Source organism: Notothenia rossii (genome assembly GCF_949606895.1).
Source record: "Notothenia rossii genome assembly, chromosome: 7".
Lineage (NCBI taxonomy): Eukaryota > Metazoa > Chordata > Actinopteri > Perciformes > Nototheniidae > Notothenia > Notothenia rossii.
In genome coordinates, this window is record NC_136905.1 from 56,484,823 (window position 1) to 56,506,607 (window position 21,785).

Genomic DNA, 21,785 nt, shown 5'->3' on the forward strand with positions numbered 1-21,785 from the left:
AAACCAGAGGAGACGGGAAGGGAATCAGAATGAGTGAGTTTGCACATAAACACACTTATTCACAAACGCAAATAAAATAACCAAATTTAAAGAAATTGAATTGACTTGATAAATAAGTAAAGATAAAAAGTTGTATTACCCATGAATGAATCAATTCGTAAATTAAAAATAGCAGTAAAGAGGAAACTATTAAAGTAAAATGAGGACATAATCCTAAACACACTGAAGGTACTGTGGGATAAAGGGGGAGACATGATGGAAATATTCACTACACTTTAAGCAGTGGGTGTTTTGGAGTTAGGAGTATAGAGTAGGAAAGATTCTTCAATCTTTTCATCATGTTTACAAATTTACAAATGTGTGAATTGGGTTGTGTTTTAAGTTGTTACTGTATTCATCTACAGTTTAAAGGGAGAGTTTTAGTAACCTCTCAATAAAATCAGACAAATATTTATTTATATCGGTCATGTTGAAGGGAAAGCTAGTTCTAAACCAAATATAGTATTTCAATTTGAGGTATTAGTTTCACCATTTTGGCATATATTACTACAGGATAACTTTTTATGGGGAAACAACTGTTGTTTGTAGTCCAATATGTAGAGTTTAAAATAAAATAAAAATAAAAAACAGCACATTTAATTTTGAAAAAGCAATATAGTTGTAAACAATTGGTGCCTTGCATCACCCAGTGTAAAGGTGCATATTATTGACAACCAATAGGGAGAAGGGGTCACTCAACCTACCCTGCAGTGGTTTTTAAAATCTTACTTGCAGTTTCACAGGGAACGCACAGCACCAGATTATGAATTTAAAAGACAAGCGTCACACAATTCCACAAAAAGGGGAAACCGCACATGTGACCCGTTTCTAATATACTTGATGCTATTATATTCCCACAGGAGTTGGCGGTTTGCAGAATGTGAAGCTCAAACTAAAATCTGAAGATTCTGTTTCTTTTAGGACTAAAAGATGGCAGGGGAAGTGATCATCATTGACTACACCGATATGATTAACAAACAACTTAAGGGGTTGGTATCAGACTTCTCCACACAGGTTGCTGACGCCAAAAGGGGACCCGAGGAGCATGAGGCCGACACAGTGGAGTTCGTCTGGCTGAAGGTCATCAGGCCCAAGTGGCAAAACCCCAGGCTCTCCGGCCCCCACCGAGTGACCCAGAAGACATCTCATGCTGTTCGCCTAGGAGGAAAGGGGGACAACTGGTACCACTGGAGCCAGTGTGCGGCGGGGAAACCTCCGGCTAGGACCTTGGAAGACATCAGGACGGACCTGGCTCTCATCAAGGACTCGACCCGGAAGCCGCCATCAGTGGACTGGAGGAGCAGGATCCTGAGGACATCCATCCAGCAGATGGCCCAGAAATCGCGGTCAGCGGGCTGGGGGACAACGACACAGGACTTGTCGAAGAAGCAGAGGAATCTACTTCCCTCTGATCAGTTCCTCCATTGAAGGGAAAGCCGCATCTCCCCCTCCCTATCAGATGCCCTGGTTGGCGTATTCCTCTGAGGGGGAGGAGGACCCTGATGATTCACCACACAAGGATACTGCTTTCTAGCACTCAGGTTACCCCTCTGATAGTTCCTTCACTGCCATGGAAAGTTGTGTACTGTCCACATGAAGGTTTCAAGTACTCTAGGTCTCAGTTTCTGATAGATCTATACAATGTTGGGGGACGGACACAGTAGAAAAGAATGACAGTAGTTACGTTTCAAATGCCTTGTGTAAGTTGATCTCTTGAGGTGAGATCAAAAGGGGGGATTAAAGTAACCTGTATAAATTGTTTCTGGATAAACTATATTAAAGTAACCTGTATAACCTGTTTCTGGATAAACTATATTAAACTAACCTGTATAACCTGTATTATTATAAAACTGCTTCAACAACTATAACCTCGGCCCGACATATCTTAGGAGCCAATAGTCTTGGGAAAGGAGGGAGTCTGTATAAAATGTATGCTTGGGAAAAAGAGGGAGTAGCGCCAGGTGCACAGATAAAGATTGTTATGTTCACCCAATAATGCTGACTCCATGAAAACGGCCTTGGACTTATTAGCGCTTATCACGCTCTGTACAGGAGTGGAAGACTCTGTTCCCGGGCAGCAATGGCTGACTTACTCTGATTCGCTGCCTAGGGCTCGCCCAGAAGTGAAGCCGGCCAATGGAGAACTACCAACTCATTGTCTAGGGGCCCGCCCAGGAGGGAAGCAACCAATTAGAAATATGAAGGGAGGAGCAACCCACACAACTCCTCCCCCAGAAACAGTATATAAACTGTCCAATATTCATGCTTTGCACTCTTGTTCTGACTGGCTGTCGTCGTACATATATCACACGGTGGTAGAACTTGAGTCCGGAGTACTCTGTATTTTGTACTGTTGCAGAGTACTCTGTATTATGTATTGTTGCTTTTACCATTAAACTCAGCTTATTGCTTATCTGCTAACTTGGTGCTCGAGTCCTTTTCCTTGTAACAGACTACTCATCAACGGATGGCGCGGAGCAGAGGTGAACCTTCCACCACCACCATTGGGTGGTGCTCCAACAGACTCCACTGCCTATGGGGATTATCTGGGGGATCTTACAGATGAACTGGGGGGCGACACGATTGAAGAGTTTGTTTCGGCAGGTCCGAAAAGTTATGCTTACCAAACCAAAAATCCAAAAAAGGTTGTGATGCGTGTGAAGGGAATTACACAAATGCATGGATGTTGTGAACGAGTGAACTTTGACAGTCTGACAGATCTGGTGGAAGGTTACGTACAAAACTCTGAGAGGGGGAGTGTAATTGAGGCACCGCAACACAACATTGTACGGAAGAAAGAGGGTTTCGTTTTGATAAATGTGTCATTTACCAAAAAGTTCCGAGTTGTGTTTGATAAGAGACGTCTGCTAAACGGAGGAAATACTTTGTCTTTTGGGTATTGAGAAATAATAAGAAGAGACAAAAAATGTTCACCCAGCCAAATTGATTTTGATCCCAGACTACGTGTTCCTTTTTCTTGTTTAGTAGTTGGCCCCAGTGGGTGTGGAAAAACTTTTTTTGTCAAGAATGTATTGCAAAAATTGCATTCATTTAATGGATGTACAGCCTCAAAATATTGTGTGGATTTATACCTCTTTCCAGCCAATGTATGCAGAACTGCAGGAAAATAATAAAAATATGAAATTCATCAAAGGTCTGCCTGAATCATTTGAAGACGAATCTCTATTTCCTCCTGATCAAAGTCATTTGATTATATTGGACGGATGTTATATCTCAGGCCTCTGAGCATCCGGAAGTAGTCAGACTTTTCACCCAATACCGCCATCACAGGAATATGAGTGTAATGATCCATCCATCCATCCATCCATCTTCTCCCGCTTATCCGTGGTCGGGTCGCGGAGGTAGCAGTTCCAGCAGAGAGCCCCAAACTTTCTTTTCCCTGGCCACATCAACCGGCTCTGACTGGGGGATCCCAAGGCGCTCCCAGGCCAGAGAAGAGATATAATCCCTCCATCTGGTTCTAGGTCTACCCCTTGGTCTCTTCCCAGCTGGACGTGCCTGGAACACCTCCCTAGGGAGGCGCCCAGGTGGCATCCTAACTAGGTGCCCGAACCACCTCAACTGGCTCCTTTCGACGCGAAGGAGGAGCGGTTCAACTCCGAGTCCCTCCCGGATGACCGAACTTCTCACCTTATCCCTAAGGGAGACACCAGCCTCCCTGCGGAGAAAACCCATCTCGGCCGCTTGTACCCGCGATCTCGTTCTTTCGGTCATGACCCATCCTTCATGACCATAGGTGAGGTTAGGGAATGTTCCGGTATTTGGACAACATTAACATGGGATCACTCCGGTCAATGTACGTACTTCGTCTCACTGGAATATTAATGGCCAGATTGAATACAACATCGACCCAAATTCTCCGGTCAATGACAGGAGAGTTTTGAAAGTGACAAAACACTGTTCCACACATTTAAAAACACTTAATCAATGTTTACCCAGGATCCATGCACCTTTCCTGGCTTGTAAAATGTGGTGATGCGCCCTGGAGGTAGCGGGTAGGCTCTGTGCGTGGTGCTGAACCCCAGCCTGTCTATGTGGAATACAAAAACAAACAAAGACAACACCTTTAAGGTCACCAGGGTCGTGAGGTTCTGGTTCTGGCGGTGTGCATGGAGGGGTTTAGTCCGAGTGAGGAGTGCTCGAGCGTGGGAGGATGTGTAAGGCAGAGGAGGGGAACAAAAGGTGTGTGCAGGAGCAGGGAGAAAAGAGAAAATAAAAAGACTCAAAGTGTTCCACCTTCCAGCAGCAGCAGCAGCGGGCCCGCTCTGTCCGTGGTGCTGAACACCTGCCTGTCTATGTGGAGTACAAAAACAAACAAAGACAAACACCTTTAAGGTCACCAGGGTCGTGAGGTTCTGGTTCTGGCGGTGTGCATGGAGGGGTTTGACCTGGCTCCCGACACAATGCACATAGTCTGGAGCAGCGGAGGAGCGGCTGGGCCGTGTTCCCCCTTCTGTCCATTTGCCCATCAGTTTGTTAACGAAGTGGACAGAGGCTGTTTTTTGCCCCTAAAAGTGACTTTTAATGGTGTTTTTGGCATTTAATGATGGGTTTTATCATTCTCCAGGGTCCCCGACACAATGCAACTAGTCTGGAGCTCGCTGGGTCCTGCAAATGCTTTAATCACACTTTTGTCCATTTGCCATCAGTTTGTTAACGAAGTGGACAGAGGCTGTTTTTTGCCCCTAAAAGTGACTTTTAATGGTGTTTTTTGTATTTAAATGATGGGTCTTATCCTTGTGGAGGGTCCCCAAGACAATGCAACTAGTCTGGAGCTCGCTGGGGTCCCGCAAATGCTTTAATCACACTTTTGTCCATTTGCCCATCAGTTTGTTAACGAAGTGGACAGAGGCTGTTTTTTGCCCCTAAAAGTGACTTTTAATGGTGTTTTTGGCATTTAAATGATGGGTTTTATCATTCTCCAGGGTCCCCGACACAATGCAACTAGTCTGGAGCTCGCTGGGATCCCGCAAATGCTTTAATCACACTTTTGTCCATTTGCCCATCAGTTTGTTAACGAAGTGGACAGAGGCTGTTTTTTGCCCCTAAAAGTGACTTTTAATGGTGTTTTTTGTATTTAAATGATGGGTCTTATCCTTGTGGAGGGTCCCCAAGACAATGCAACTAGTCTGGAGCTCGCTGGGGTCCCGCAAATGCTTTAATCACACTTTTGTCCATTTGCCCATCAGTTTGTTAACGAAGTGGACAGAGGCTGTTTTTTGCCCCTAAAAGTGACTTTTAATGGTGTTTTTGGCATTTAAATGATGGGTTTTATCATTCTCCAGGGTCCCCGACACAATGCAACTAGTCTGGAGCTCGCTGGGGTCCCGCAAATGCTTTAATCACACTTTTGTCCATTTGCCCATCAGTTTGTTAACGAAGTGGACAGAGGCTGTTTTTTGCCCCTAAAAGTGACTTTTAATGGTGTTTTTTGTATTTAAATGATGGGTCTTATCCTTGTGGAGGGTCCCCAAGACAATGCAACTAGTCTGGAGCTCGCTGGGGTCCCGCAAATGCTTTAATCACACTTTTGTCCATTTGCCCATCAGTTTGTTAACGAAGTGGACAGAGGCTGTTTTTTGCCCCTAAAAGTGACTTTTAATGGTGTTTTTGGCATTTAAATGATGGGTTTTATCATTCTCCAGGGTCCCCGACACAATGCAACTAGTCTGGAGCTCGCTGGGGTCCCGCAAATGCTTTAATCACACTTTTGTCCATTTGCCCATCAGTTTGTTAACGAAGTGGACAGAGGCTGTTTTTTGCCCCTAAAAGTGACTTTTAATGGTGTTTTTTGTATTTAAATGATGGGTCTTATCCTTGTGGAGGGTCCCCAAGACAATGCAACTAGTCTGGAGCTCGCTGGGGTCCCGCAAATGCTTTAATCACACTTTTGTCCATTTGCCCATCAGTTTGTTAACGAAGTGGACAGAGGCTGTTTTTTGCCCCTAAAAGTGACTTTTAATGGTGTTTTTGGCATTTAAATGATGGGTTTTATCATTCTCCAGGGTCCCCGACACAATGCAACTAGTCTGGAGCTCGCTGGGGTCCCGCAAATGCTTTAATCACACTTTTGTCCATTTGCCCATCAGTTTGTTAACGAAGTGGACAGAGGCTGTTTTTTGCCCCTAAAAGTGACTTTTAATGGTGTTTTTTGTATTTAAATGATGGGTCTTATCCTTGTGGAGGGTCCCCAAGACAATGCAACTAGTCTGGAGCTCGCTGGGGTCCCGCAAATGCTTTAATCACACTTTTGTCCATTTGCCCATCAGTTTGTTAACGAAGTGGACAGAGGCTGTTTTTTGCCCCTAAAAGTGACTTGTAATGGTGTTTTTGGCATTTAAATGATGGGTTTTATCATTCTCCAGGGTCCCCGACACAATGCAACTAGTCTGGAGCTCGCTGGGGTCCCGCAAATGCTTTAATCACACTTTTGTCCATTTGCCCATCAGTTTGTTAACGAAGTGGACAGAGGCTGTTTTTTGCCCCTAAAAGTGACTTTTAATGGTGTTTTTGGCATTTAAATGATGGGTTTTATCATTCTCCAGGGTCCCCGACACAATGCAACTAGTCTGGAGCTCGCTGGGGTCCCGCAAATGCTTTAATCACACTTTTGTCCATTTGCCCATCAGTTTGTTAACGAAGTGGACAGAGGCTGTTTTTTGCCCTTAAAAGTGACTTTTAATGGTGTTTTTTGTATTTAAATGATGGGTCTTATCATTATCCAGGGTCCTCGACACAATGCACATAGTCTGGAGCTCGCTGGGGTCCCGCAAAATGCTTTAATCACGATTTTGTCCATTTCCCCATCAGTTTGTTAACGAAGTGGACAGAGGCGGTTTTTTGCCCTTAAAAGTGACTTTTAATGGTGTTTTTTGTATTTAAATGATTGGTCTTATCATTGCGGAGGGTCCCCAAGACAATGCAACTAGTCTGGAGCTCGCTGGGGTCCCGCAAATGCTTTAATCACGATTTTGTCCATTTGCCCATCAGTTTGTTAACGAAGTGGACAGAGGCTGTTTTTTGCCCCTAAAAGTGACTTTTAATGGTGTTTTTTGTATTTAAATGATGGGTCTTATCATTATCCAGGGTCCCCGACACAATGCAACTAGTCTGGAGCTCGCTGGGGTCCCGCAAATGCTTTAATCAGGCGTTTTAACACTTTTCCCCACGAAAATGATTTTTAATCATTTTTTGGGGGCTATATAAATCAAATTCCGGTTAATGCCGAGCACAATCGTACCTTTTACTATTTTAATGTATTTGCATGATATATCTTTGGGCGATAAAAGCGACATATTTGGATGACTTTGTCAGTTTATGGAGCTTATCCCACAAATCCCGGATGATCCGGGCCAAATTTGGGAGCTCATAGGCAGCCTGCCATAGGCCCCCACCCGTGGAATGAAAAAAAAATGAAAGAAAACGGTCAATTATATGTTAAAATAATCAAAAAATGAACTTTTAAAATTACATGGGAGAGGGGATCTGAAAATTGGAGAAGGGGAAAAGTGTTCGGCGCTTCGGGACGAAGCGCCGAACACTTTTCCCCTCCCCCGTTGCAAGGTACAACGGAGAGGGGAATCCAGACTTCCCCTCCTCCGTTGTAAAAAACCGTTCATGTTTTACAAGCTACCTTCTGCACGAAATCGGAAACCCGGTTTTTGAGAGGACTCAGAAAAAAAACGGCTGTGTAACTTCATGGAGGAATTCATCCGCTGTATGTGCACTTTGGCTCGGATACATTTTGTTGCCTGGAGACCCCCCAGCATGGTTCTTACCAAACTTAAAGTTTTTGAACTGGGCTCTGGAGGAAGGTGAGGGGAGTAGACAGGGGACTTTATCCGCCTTATGGGGCACTATTCTCGGATACATTTCAACACTTTTAGCCCTTTTTGATGGTTCTCCAAAAAATAACTCTGACCTTTTCAGAGTGTGGAGGAAGGTAAGGGGAGTTGACAGGGGACTCAATCCGCCTTATGGGGCACTATTCTCGGATACATTTCAACACTTTTAGCCCTTTTTGATGGTTCTCCAAAAAATAACTCTGACTTTTTCAGAGTGTGGAGGAAGGTGAGGGGAGTTGACAGGGGACTTTACCCGCCTTATGGGGCACTATTCTCGGATACATTTTTTCATTTTCACCCATTTTTGATGGTTCTCCAAAAAATAACTCTGACTTTTTCAGAGTGTGGAGGAAGGTGAGGGGAGTTGACAGGGGACTTTACCCGCCTTATGGGGCACTATTCTCGGATACATTTTTTCATTTTCACCCATTTTTGATGGAACTCCAAAAAATAACTGACTTTTTCAGAGTGTGGAGGAAGGTGAGGGGAGTTGACAGGGGACTTTACCCGCCTTATGGGGCACTATTCTCGGATACATTTTTTCATTTTCACCCATTTTTGATGGAACTCCAAAAAATAACTCTGACTTTTTCAGAGTGTGGAGGAAGGTGAGGGGAGTTGACAGGGGACTTTACCCGCCTTATGGGGCACTATTCTCGGATACATTTTTTCATTTTCACCCATTTTTGATGGAACTCCAAAAAATAACTCTGACTTTTTCAGAGTGTGGAGGAAGGTGAGGGGAGTTGACAGGGGACTTTACCCGCCTTATGGGGCACTATTCTCGGATACATTTTTTCATTTTCACCCATTTTTGATGGAACTCCAAAAAATAACTCTGACTTTTTCAGAGTGTGGAGGAAGGTGAGGGGAGTTGACAGGGGACTTTACCCGCCTTATGGGGCACTATTCTCGGATACATTTTTTCATTTTCTCCCATTTTTGATGGAACTCCAAAAAATAACTCTGACTTTTTCAGAGTGTGGAGGAAGGTGAGGGGAGTTGACAGGGGACTTTACCCGCCTTATGGGGCACTATTCTCGGATACATTTTTTCATTTTCACCCATTTTTGATGGAACTCCAAAAAATAACTCTGACTTTTTCAGAGTGTGGAGGAAGGTGAGGGGAGTTGACAGGGGACTTTACCCGCCTTATGGGGCACTATTCTCGGATACATTTTTTCATTTTCACCCATTTTTTATGGAACTCCAAAAAGACAAGTTAGTCTTTTTTTTCCCCCTTCCTCTTCTGATTTCTGACTGATCGAATGGCAAACGCGACCCGCCATCGGAGGGCCTCCGCCGGCCCGGCCTCGTGCCGGTGCTCTGGCGGTCGGTTCCTCCGAACTGCGGGTTCGACTCTGATGGCCGGGAAGGACGAGGGAAACGTCGGGGGGGTCTGCTGGAGGCTCCTGCTGGAGTCTTGCGTTCACTGGGACCTGGCTCGAAAAACTCGAAACCCTGACTCCAGTGCGGTGTTGCGGCCATGCGCCTCCGGGTACCAGACTCCCCTGCCTCCTCCGTGTTGCGTGGGCTGCGTGGGGGTAACCCTGCGTGTCCGTTACCCTGCGTGTCTCTTACCTCCCAGGCCGACCGATATGAAGCGTTTCCAAGACGAACCGTCTGACTCAGGGGTCCCACCACAGGTTCCGTAGCGGGGTGGAAGTTCCACCTCCCCTCTTTGCCGCGGAATGCAAAACAAACACCTGTTTCTCTCATCCTCCACTGTGGCATAGCGGCCTTAGTCGGCTGCGGCATTCAGCAATTGGCCTTGCTCCGGGCACAGGACCCTACTTCATCAAACTACCTGTTTGATCCTGCGTAACAACCACATATATGCTTGTCTGCAAAGACATTGATCGAATGGCAAACGTGACCCGCCATCGGAAGGCCTCCGCCGGCCCGGCTTCGTGCCGGTGCTCTGGCGGTCGGTTCTTCCAAACTGCGGGTTTGACTCTGCTCCTGGGAGCGCATATGCTTGTCTGCAAAGAGGGACATGCCTGGTCCCGCCCAGGCGTTCTTCTACGGCTAGTGTCCAGCCAGCTGCGGTATCATCAAATTTGACCCGCCATCGGAGGGCCTCCTCCCCGGGTCCAGCTTCCGGTGCTTGGCGGTCGGTTCCTCCAAACTGTGGGATTGACTCTGCTCCTGGGAGCACATATGCTTGTCTGCAAAGAGGGACATGCCTGGTCCCGCCCAGGTGTTCTTCTACGGCTAGTGTCCAGCCAGCTGCGGTATCATCAAATTTGACCCGCCATCGGAGGGCCTCCTCCCCGGGTCCAGCTTCCGGTGCTTGGCGGTCGGTTCCTCCAAACTGTGGGATTGACTCTGCTCCTGGGAGCACATATGCTTGTCTGCAAAGAGGGACATGCCTGGTCCCGCCCAGGTGTTCTTCTACGGCTAGTGTCCAGCCAGCTGCGGTATCATCAAATTTGACCCGCCATCGGAGGGCCTCTTCCCCGGGTCCAGCTTCCGGTGCTTGGCGGTCGGTTCCTCCAAACTGTGGGATTGACTCTGCTCCTGGGAGCACATATGCTTGTCTGCAAAGAGGGACATGCCTGGTCCCGCCCAGGTGTTCTTCTACGGCTAGTGTCCAGCCAGCTGCGGTATCATCAAATTTGACCCGCCATCGGAGGGCCTCCTCCCCGGGTCCAGCTTCCGGTGCTTGGCGGTCGGTTCCTCCAAACTGTGGGATTGACTCTGCTCCTGGGAGCACATATGCTTGTCTGCAAAGAGGGACATGCCTGGTCCCGCCCAGGTGTTCTTCTACGGCTAGTGTCCAGCCAGCTGCGGTATCATCAAATTTGACCCGCCATCGGAGGGCCTCCTCCCCGGGTCCAGCTTCCGGTGCTTGGCGGTCGGTTCCTCCAAACTGTGGGATTGACTCTGCTCCTGGGAGCACATATGCTTGTCTGCAAAGAGGGACATGCCTGGTCCCGCCCAGGTGTTCTTCTACGGCTAGTGTCCAGCCAGCTGCGGTATCATCAAATTTGACCCGCCATCGGAGGGCCTCCTCCCCGGGTCCAGCTTCCGGTGCTTGGCGGTCGGTTCCTCCAAACTGTGGGATTGACTCTGCTCCTGGGAGCACATATGCTTGTCTGCAAAGAGGGACATGCCTGGTCCCGCCCAGGTGTTCTTCTACGGCTAGTGTCCAGCCAGCTGCGGTATCATCAAATTTGACCCGCCATCGGAGGGCCTCCTCCCCGGGTCCAGCTTCCGGTGCTTGGCGGTCGGTTCCTCCAAACTGTGGGATTGACTCTGCTCCTGGGAGCACATATGCTTGTCTGCAAAGAGGGACATGCCTGGTCCCGCCCAGGTGTTCTTCTACGGCTAGTGTCCAGCCAGCTGCGGTATCATCAAATTTGACCCGCCATCGGAGGGCCTCCTCCCCGGGTACAGCTTCCGGTGCTTGGCGGTCGGTTCCTCCAAACTGTGGGATTGACTCTGCTCCTGGGAGCACATATGCTTGTCTGCAAAGAGGGACATGCCTGGTCCCGCCCAGGTGTTCTTCTACGGCTAGTGTCCAGCCAGCTGCGGTATCATCAAATTTGACCCGCCATCGGAGGGCCTCCTCCCCGGGTCCAGCTTCCGGTGCTTGGCGGTCGGTTCATCCAAACTACGGGTAATCCTGGAGCGGACATAAACAAAGAATGATATTTTACAGGACATGATGGATATGTGTTTTTTCCAGGCTTTTTGGAAATAAACCAAATGTGATTTTGCAGTGCATGATATAGCTCATTTTACCCATGTGATGTTGTGCAGTACATTACTGAGCTCATTTAACGATATTGGTCTACCAGGTGAAGTGGGATGCTGCCATTTCCCAACTGGTCTCCGGAGGAATATAAGGAGAGTTGACAGGGGACTCTGCCCAGTGCTCATGAACCAAATGAGGGGTGTGTTAGAGGGGAAAGGCTCTGGCTGTTTCTGCAGCCTCTGCATCTACCTTCTCTCCCCACCCCGATACCAGCGCGTGCCTGCTGTAAAAGGCAGGTGCACGGGCTCTCACTTCCACTAACTCTGAGCCTGGCTCCCGAGCAGCACGTTCTCCCCGGCAGTCCGCCAGCAGATGAAAAACACCCACCTCTCCGCCTCTTCCGAGGGACGAGGGAACCGCGCGGGGGGGTCTGCTGGAGGTTCCTGCCGGGTGCTCCGTACTGCGTTTCACCGGGACCTGGCTCGAAAAACTCGGAACTCTGACTCCAGTGCGGTGTGGCGGTCTCGCCCTGGCCGTCCACCGTGCGCCTCCGGGTACCTGACTCCCCTGCCTCCTCCGGGGGCAGGTGCGAGGGGTTCAATGCCTCCTCCCCCCGCTGCGGCGAAAGCCGGAGCGGGACGGAGCGCCCGGAGGTACTGTTACCCCCACGTTTTGTACCCAAAACTGTCTTGTGAGTTCGTGGCAGAACCATGAAACAAAAAACAATCAATGTATCGGACCCATCGCCAGTCGCGTTGGTGCGGAGGTGGGACCATTTTAACCAGGTGGTAACCCAAGTCCTCCCCTTGGTCCGTGTTCCCTGCATTGAAGCATCGGACCCATGGTTGCAATCAGCAGTTGGCTAACGCATATAAACGGAGAAACAGAAAACCATTTAAATAGAATTCATTGTGTGTGTTTTTGGAAGGATGTTGACCGAATGCCCGGTGTGCAGCCTCCGCTATCTGGCTTTGAATAAGCACCTTAAGCACAAACATGCAGTGCGGAACCTGGATGAAAGAGGCATCATTCTTAAAATGGCCAGTGGTAGAATAAATGTTCGGACCAAACCCTGTCCCATCACAGGGTGTTCGTATGCTGGGAGGAAACTACACCGTCATGTAACTCGTGACCACCCTGAGTTCTCCCGAGATGAGGCACATCAGGTCATGGCAAGACTGAAGCATAGTGTGGCCCTGCAGTTGCTCCATGACCTCCGAGAGACTAATCCCATCATTGGAATGGCTACATCATTGGATATAGACAATGAGGAGGAATACCCGGTGCACCCTCCACCCTTCTCCCCACATACCGAGTGTGACGAAGAGGACTGCATGCAGGTGAGGCTGGACAATGTGGCATTGAGGGCTCAGAAGGATGCCCTCATTGATGAGGTGAAGACCCTGCGCTCCAGGCTAAAATAACTCTGACTTTTTCAGAGTGTGGAGGAAGGTGAGGGGAGTTGACAGGGGACTTTACCCGCCTTATGGGGCACTATTCTCGGATACATTTTTTCATTTTCACCCATTTTTGATGGTTCTCCAAAAAATAACTCTGACTTTTTCAGAGTGTGGAGGAAGGTGAGGGGAGTTGACAGGGGACTTTACCCGCCTTATGGGGCACTATTCTCGGATACATTTTTTCATTTTCACCCATTTTTGATGGTTCTCCAAAAAATAACTCTGACTTTTTCAGAGTGTGGAGGAAGGTGAGGGGAGTTGACAGGGGACTTTACCCGCCTTATGGGGCACTATTCTCGGATACATTTTTTCATTTTCACCCATTTTTGATGGTTCTCCAAAAAATAACTCTGACTTTTTCAGAGTGTGGAGGAAGGTGAGGGGAGTTGACAGGGGACTTTACCCGCCTTATGGGGCACTATTCTCGGATACATTTTTTCATTTTCACCCATTTTTGATGGTTCTCCAAAAAATAACTCTGACTTTTTCAGAGTGTGGAGGAAGGTGAGGGGAGTTGACAGGGGACTTTACCCGCCTTATGGGGCACTATTCTCGGATACATTTTTTCATTTTCACCCATTTTTGATGGTTCTCCAAAAAATAACTCTGACTTTTTCAGAGTGTGGAGGAAGGTGAGGGGAGTTGACAGGGGACTTTACCCGCCTTATGGGGCACTATTCTCGGATACATTTTTTCATTTTCACCCATTTTTGATGGTTCTCCAAAAAGACAAGTTAGTCTTTTTTCTTCCCCCTTCCTCTTCTGATTTCTCACTGATCGAATGGCAAACGCAACCCGCCATCGGAGGGCCTCCGCCGGCCCGGCCTCGTGCCGGTGCTCTGGCGGTCGGTTCCTCCGAACTGCGGGTTCGACTCTGATGGCCGGGAGGGACGAGGGAAACGTCGGGGGGGTCTGCTGGAGGCTCCTGCTGGAGTCTTGCGTTCACTGGGACCTGGCTCGAAAAACTCGAAACCCTGACTCCAGTGCGGTGTTGCGGCCATGCGCCTCCGGGTACCAGACTCCCCTGCCTCCTCCGTGTTGCGTGGGCTGCGTGGGGGTAACCCTGCGTGTCCGTTACCCTGCGTGTCTCTTACCTCCCAGGCCGACCGATATGAAGCGTGTCCTAGACGAACCGTCTGACTCAGGGGTCCCACCACAGGTTCCGTAGCGGGGTGGAAGTTCCACCTCCCCTCTTTGCCGCGGAATGCAAAACAAACACCTGTTTCTCTCATCCTCCACTGTGGCATAGCGGCCTTAGTCGGCTGCGGCATTCAGCAATTGGCCTTGCTCCGGGCACAGGACCCTACTTCATCAAACTACCTATTTGATCCTGCGTAACAACCACATATATGCTTGTCTGCAAAGACATTGATCGAATGGCAAACGTGACCCGCCATCGGAAGGCCTCCGCCGGCCCGGCTTCGTGCCGGTGCTCTGGCGGTCGGTTCTTCCAAACTGCGGGTTTGACTCTGCTCCTGGGAGCACATATGCTTGTCTGCAAAGAGGGACATGCCTGGTCCCGCCCAGGTGTTCTTCTACAGCTAGTGTCCAGCCAGCTGCGGTATCATCAAATTTGACCCGCCATCGGAGGGCCTCCTCCCCGGGTCCAGCTTCCGGTGCTTGGCGGTCGGTTCCTCCAAACTGTGGGATTGACTCTGCTCCTGGGAGCACATATGCTTGTCTGCAAAGAGGGACATGCCTGGTCCCGCCCAGGTGTTCTTCTACGGCTAGTGTCCAGCCAGCTGCGGTATCATCAACTTTGACCCGCCATCGGAGGGCCTCCTCCCCGGGTCCAGCTTCCGGTGCTTGGCGGTCGGTTCCTCCAAACTGTGGGATTGACTCTGCTCCTGGGAGCACATATGCTTGTCTGCAAAGAGGGACATGCCTGGTCCCGCCCAGGTGTTCTTCTACGGCTAGTGTCCAGCCAGCTGCGGTATCATCAAATTTGACCCGCCATCGGAGGGCCTCCTCCCCGGGTCCAGCTTCCGGTGCTTGGCGGTCGGTTCCTCCAAACTGTGGGATTGACTCTGCTCCTGGGAGCACATATGCTTGTCTGCAAAGAGGGACATGCCTGGTCCCGCCCAGGTGTTCTTCTACGGCTAGTGTCCAGCCAGCTGCGGTATCATCAAATTTGACCCGCCATCGGAGGGCCTCCTCCCCGGGTCCAGCTTCCGGTGCTTGGCGGTCGGTTCATCCAAACAACGGGTAATCCTGGAGCGGACATAAACAAAGAATGATATTTTACAGGACATGATGGATATGTGTTTTTTCCAGGCTTTTTGGAAATAAACCAAATGTGATTTTGCAGTGCATGATATAGCTCATTTTACCCATGTGATGTTGTGCAGTACATTACTGAGCTCATTTAACGATATTGGTCTACCAGGTGAAGTGGGATGCTGCCATTTCCCAACTGGTCTCCGGAGGAATATAAGGAGAGTTGACAGGGGACTCTGCCCAGTGCTCATGAACCAAATGAGGGGTGTGTTAGAGGGGAAAGGCTCTGGCTGTTTCTGCAGCCTCTGCATCTACCTTCTCTCCCCACCCCGATACCAGCGCGTGCCTGCTGTAAAAGGCAGGTGCACGGGCTCTCACTTCCACTAACTCTGAGCCTGGCTCCCGAGCAGCACGTTCTCCCCGGCAGTCCGCCAGCAGATGAAAAACACCCACCTCTCCGCCTCTTCCGAGGGACGAGGGAACCGCGCGGGGGGGTCTGCTGGAGGTTCCTGCCGGGTGCTCCGTACTGCGTTTCACCGGGACCTGGCTCGAAAAACTCGGAACTCTGACTCCAGTGCGGTGTGGCGGTCTCGCCCTGGCCGTCCACCGTGCGCCTCCGGGTACCTGACTCCCCTGCCTCCTCCGGGGGCAGGTGCGAGGGGTTCAATGCCTCCTCCCCCCGCTGCGGCGAAAGCCGGAGCGGGACGGAGCGCCCGGAGGTACTGTTACCCCCACGTTTTGTACCCAAAACTGTCTTGTGAGTTCGTGGCAGAACCATGAAACAAAAAACAATCAATGTATCGGACCCATCGCCAGTCGCGTTGGTGCGGAGGTGGGACCATTTTAACCAGGTGGTAACCCAAGTCCTCCCCTTGGTCCGTGTTCCCTGCATTGAAGCATCGGACCCATGGTTGCAATCAGCAGTTGGCTAACGCATATAAACGGAGAAACAGAAAACCATTTAAATAGAATTCATTGTGTGTGTTTTTGGAAGGATGTTGACCGAATGCCCGGTGTGCAGCCTCCGCTATCTGGCTTTGAATAAGCACCTTAAGCACAAACATGCAGTGCGGAACCTGGATGAAAGAGGCATCATTCTTAAAATGGCCAGTGGTAGAATAAATGTTCGGACCAAACCCTGTCCCATCACAGGGTGTTCGTATGCTGGGAGGAAACTACACCGTCATGTAACTCGTGACCACCCTGAGTTCTCCCGAGATGAGGCACATCAGGTCATGGCAAGACTGAAGCATAGTGTGGCCCTGCAGTTGCTCCATGACCTCCGAGAGACTAATCCCATCATTGGAATGGCTACATCATTGGATATAGACAATGAGGAGGAATACCCGGTGCACCCTCCACCCTTCTCCCCACATACCGAGTGTGACGAAGAGGACTGCATGCAGGTGAGGCTGGACAATGTGGCATTGAGGGCTCAGAAGGATGCCCTCATTGATGAGGTGAAGACCCTGCGCTCCAGGCTAAAACAGGGTCTAAAACCCAGGAAGCAGAATGCCACTGCTGCTCTGCTTGAGGAAGACGAAGAATGTATACGATTTAAGGGCGTAGCAATCCCAAGTACCCCCGATATGAACTCAGTAGCCTCCGGCAGCAATACCCCTCTCAAGACCCCGGTGAAGACTGTCATGCGGTCCGACAAAGCCTCCGGTAGTGAGACCCCGGTGAAGACTGTCATGCGGTCCCCAGAAGCCTCCGGAAGCAAGACCCCGGTGAAGACTGTCATGCGGTCCGACAAAGCCTCCGGTAGTGAGACCCCTCTCAAGTCTGTGATGCGGTCCCCAGAAGCCTCCGGAAGCAAGACCCCAGTGAAGACTGTCATGTGGTCCCCAGAAGCCTCCGGTAGTGAGACCCCAGTGAAGACTGTCATGCGGTCCATAGAAGCCTCTGCGAGTGAGATCCCTCTCAAGTCTGTGATGCGGTCCCCAGAAGCCTCCGGAAGCAAGACCCCAGTGAAGACTGTCATGTGGTCCCCAGAAGCCTCCTGTAGTGAGACCCCTGTATGCCAGAAGACCCGTGCGTCTGTCTCCAATAAGCTGAAAGCTAATCTGGCTAAGGACTGGCCCTCTTCCCAAAATCAATGGTGCACTGGGAAGGGACTGCGGAATACCATGCGTGAAATCACGTTGCCTAAAAGCATGGAGACGTACATTCAGACATACAGAGGTCATTGTGAGGGTCTTGCACCGACAGTAAAACGGAAAGAGAATTGTATGTCCAATGTCAGCCGGATAAAGAACTTCATAGTATGCATGGCCCATGGTTTTGACCGGCTGTCAGACTGGCTGTTTCTAAAAGACACAAAGAGGGTCCGTGGCTGGAGCAAGTATATTTCAGAGTCGGGCCGGACAGTCACAACATCGCTGTTGTTCCTGAAGACTGTGAACCATTTCCTGAGGTACTTGTCTGCATCAAAGCTCCGGGGGTGCAGGCTCACCCAGTCTGATATGACCAACATCATCAGAGAGGTGAAAGCCAACATTAACGATTTGAAAAAGTCTGTCACTCTCCACCAGTTTAAGGTGAAGAGGGACAAGCTGGATCGTCTGCCGAGCCAGGCGGAGCTTCTCGCCGCCATGGCGGCCGCTGAGAAGCGCATCCCTGATCTCCTTGACCTGATGGCTAGCAATCCGACCTCAATCACCCAGTACCTGCTATATGGCTATCTAACCCTCCATTGGAGCCTCCTGTATGGCCACCGTCCGGGTGTGTATGCAAACATGACCAACACGGAGGTCTTTGAGGCGGACAGAAGGGGCACTGCTGAGGGCTACATCATCCACGTGCAGGATCACAAGACTGCCAAGACATTTGGTGAAGCACAGCTGGTGCTTACAATAAAGGAGTTTAGCTGGGTCATGCGGTGGATGGGGATAAAAGAGGGCTTGTCGGGTCCTCAGAATGAATTCTTCCTTTTCACATCGGGGAAGCAGGCTTCCAAGAACCTGAACGCTCACTTGAAGAGGGCTTGGGCTGATGCTGGGCTAGAAACAGCCGTCACCTTCACCATCTTGCGCACTGCCCTGGCTGACAATATCAAGCATCACCAAGATCCAGAAAGCAGGTCGATTCTGGCTAGGTTTATGTGCCACGACGTAAGCACTGCAGACCGGTTCTACGCGAATACGCCTGGAATAAAGGAGGCATTGAAGATCCGCTCCATGTTCAGGGCGGCGGCAGCAGCTGCAGCAGCTGCAGCAGCATCATCATCAGAAGGAGGTCTACCACCGTCAGCTACCTCCGAAGAGGATTCAGGGGCGGAGAGCAGCGATACCTCTTCTTCAGGACCGATTGGTACTCCTGATGAGGGGAAAGGGGCCGTGGACTCAACCTTTTTTCCCCGGTGCACTGTACAAGTTAGACGGCTAATATGGCCCCCAGGCCCCTGTTAATCATGTTGTTATTATGTTTATTTTGTATACTGTTTTTGTAAAAGTGGTGTGATAATTAAATAAAAAATAAAAAAAAAACATTAGTATAACCTTGAAGGTTCCCAGGGGCAAATACAGTGCCTGTCATTTTGCAGGATATAATTTAACATGTAACCTCTCCTGGAAATGGACATACTCTGTGCATTTCCAGGAGAGGTTCCATGTTAAATTATATCCTGCAATATCCTCCAAAGAAGGGGTGGTAGTGTCATGAATAAGGCCGAATATGTATGCCGATGTGCGGACGGTAAAGCACCGCAAAATCCACCCCTTTAGGGTAACCAGGGGCATGAAGTTCTGTAGGGTGTGAACATCTGGGTTTAGTCCGAGTGAGGAGTGCTCGAGCGTGGGAGGATGTGTAATGCAGAGGAGGGTAACAAAAGGTGTGTGCAGGAGCAGGGAGAAAAGAGAAAATAAAAAGACTCAAAGTGTTCCACCTTCCAGCAGCAGCAGCAGCGGGCCCGCTCTGTCCGTGGTGCTGAACACCTGCCTGTCTATGTGGAGTACAAAAAAAAACAAAGACAAACACCTTTAAGGTCACCAGGGGCGTGAGGTTCTGGTTCTGGCGGTGTGCATGGAGGGGTTTAGTCCGAGTGAGGAGTGCTCGAGCGTGGGAGGATGTGTAAGGCAGAGGAGGGGAACAAAAAAAAACGAATACAAATAAGTTAAAGTGTGAACCTCCAGCAGGGCAGGTGCTGCTGCTGCTGCTGCTGCTGCTGCTGCTGCTGCTGCTGCTGCTGCTGCTGCGAAGGAGGACGAATATTGATGCTTGTGTTCGGACGGTAAAGCACCGCAAAATCCACCCCCCCTTAAAGGTGACCAGGGGCATGAGATTCTGCAGGGTGTGAACATCTGGGTTTAGTCCGTGGGGGAGTGCTTAAGTCCGGGGGCCCGGGGTCTCACGGTGCACGAGGTTATGGAAGTGCCACTGTTGCCGGAGGTCCTTAGTCCGTCCTTTGGGGCTCTGTCAGGGGCTACAGAGAGGTGGTTTTCCCGGTCCCTCTCCTGGAGGTATGAAATAACCTGAGCTCCATGTGAGGGAGCCGTGCTGGAGCTGCTTAGTCCGTCCTTTGGTGGTCTGTGAGGGGCTAATGAGAGGTGTTTTCCCCAGTCTATTTGATGGAAGTCTGACACGAGCAGAGTGTGCATGCTTTGAAACTAATCCACCCACACTTAGCATGCTATTTTAGGGTATAAATCGTACCTTGTCACCATGCACTGTGCTCCCTGGGACGACGCGCCCTCCTGTGGGGACACATGAGAACTGCACTCAAATCACTTTGTGCTTTTTAAACAGTTTAACATATTTTTTTCCACATTTAAAAAACGCTTTCTGCCCTGGAAATCATTTCTAATCATTATTACCGTTATGGAGGGGCTGCAGGAACACTTTCCCCGCCTTGCAAACATTTATTCCTGGTTCAAATAATCAATTTGTTCCGCCTGCTTTGCGTCAGCACCTCTGCGGCTGTCGGATTAACACAGATGAATGCACTTTTAACACTCACGCAGCCAGAATTCCTGCTCTTTTCCTGGGTTACAAAGTGAGGTGACGCAGCCTGTCCTCTGAGTCTCCCCGCCTCTCATAGACTTATTTCTGGGTAAAAAAAGCCATGTGCTCCGCCCCCTGGATCTCTGCATGTGTGTGTGTGCCTGTGAGTCTGTGGCTACTGTCCACATGCCCGCATTAGGAGGCACTATTTTCGGATACATTTTCTCATTTTCACCACTTTTCATGTTTTTATTATGTATATTGTTATATTATTATTATTATTATTATTGTATATATGTATACTGTGTATACTGTTTTTGTAAAAATCATGTGATTATTAAATAAATAATAAAACATGAATATAACCTTGAAGTTTCCCAGGGGCAAATACAGTGCCAGGTGTCAGACTATTTAAACAATGTTTACCCAGGATTCCGACACCTTCCCTGGCTTGTAAAATGCGGTGATGCGCCCTGGAGGTATCAGACTATTTTAAACAACTTTTCCCCGCCTTTCAAACACTTGTTCCTGGCTTATAGCCTGTCATTTTGCAGGATATAATTTAACATGGAACCTCTCCCAGGGGCAAATACAGTGCCAGGTGTCAGACTATTTAAACAATGTTTACCCAGGATTCCGACACCTTCCCTGGCTTGTAAAATGCGGTGATGCGCCCTGGAGGTATCAGACTATTTTAAACAACTTTTCCCCGCCTTTCAAACACTTGTTCCTGGCTTATAGCCTGTCATTTTGCAGGATATAATTTAACATGGAACCTCTCCCAGGGGCAAATACAGTGCCAGGTGTCAGACTATTTAAACAATGTTTACCCAGGATTCCGACACCTTCCCTGGCTTGTAAAATGCGGTGATGCGCCCTGGAGGTATCAGACTATTTTAAACAACTTTTCCCCGCCTTTCAAACACTTGTTCCTGGCTTATAGCCTGTCATTTTGCAGGATATAATTTAACATGGAACCTCTCCCAGGGGCAAATACAGTGCCAGGTGTCAGACTATTTAAACAATGTTTACCCAGGATTCCGACACCTTCCCTGGCTTGTAAAATGCGGTGATGCGCCCTGGAGGTATCAGACTATTTTAAACAACTTTTCCCCGCCTTTCAAACACTTGTTCCTGGCTTATAGCCTGTCATTTTGCAGGATATAATTTAACATGGAACCTCTCCTGGAAATGGACATACTCTGCGCATTTCCAGGAGAGGTTCCATGTTAAATTATATCCTGCAAAATGACAGGCAACAACTCTCTTCCAGACGTTTAAAAACACTTTTCCGACTATTTTAAACAACTTTTCCCCGCCTTTCAAACACTTGTTCCTGGCTTATAGCCTGTCATTTTGCAGGATATAATTTAACATGGAACCTCTCCTGGAAATGGACATACTCTGCGCATTTCCAGGAGAGGTTCCATGTTAAATTATATCCTGCAAAATGACAGGCAACAACTCTCTTCCAGACGTTTAAAAACACTTTTCCGACTATTTTAAACAACTTTTCCCCGCCTTTCAAACACTTGTTCCTGGCTTATAGCCTGTCATTTTGCA

The 21,785-nt window shown here is 49.1% G+C and overlaps 1 protein-coding gene across 1 annotated transcript in view; it reads right to left on the minus strand.

The window, feature by feature from the left end:
• LOC307047234 (uncharacterized protein) overlaps positions 1-21,785 on the minus strand; it is a 323,132-nt gene that overhangs the window by 122,194 nt on the left and 179,153 nt on the right. Inside the window, exon 2 of the mRNA XM_079694083.1 lies at positions 19,935-19,975. Coding sequence (XP_079550209.1) covers positions 19,935-19,975 — 41 coding nt within the window. The remainder of the gene's footprint in view (positions 1-19,934; positions 19,976-21,785) is intronic.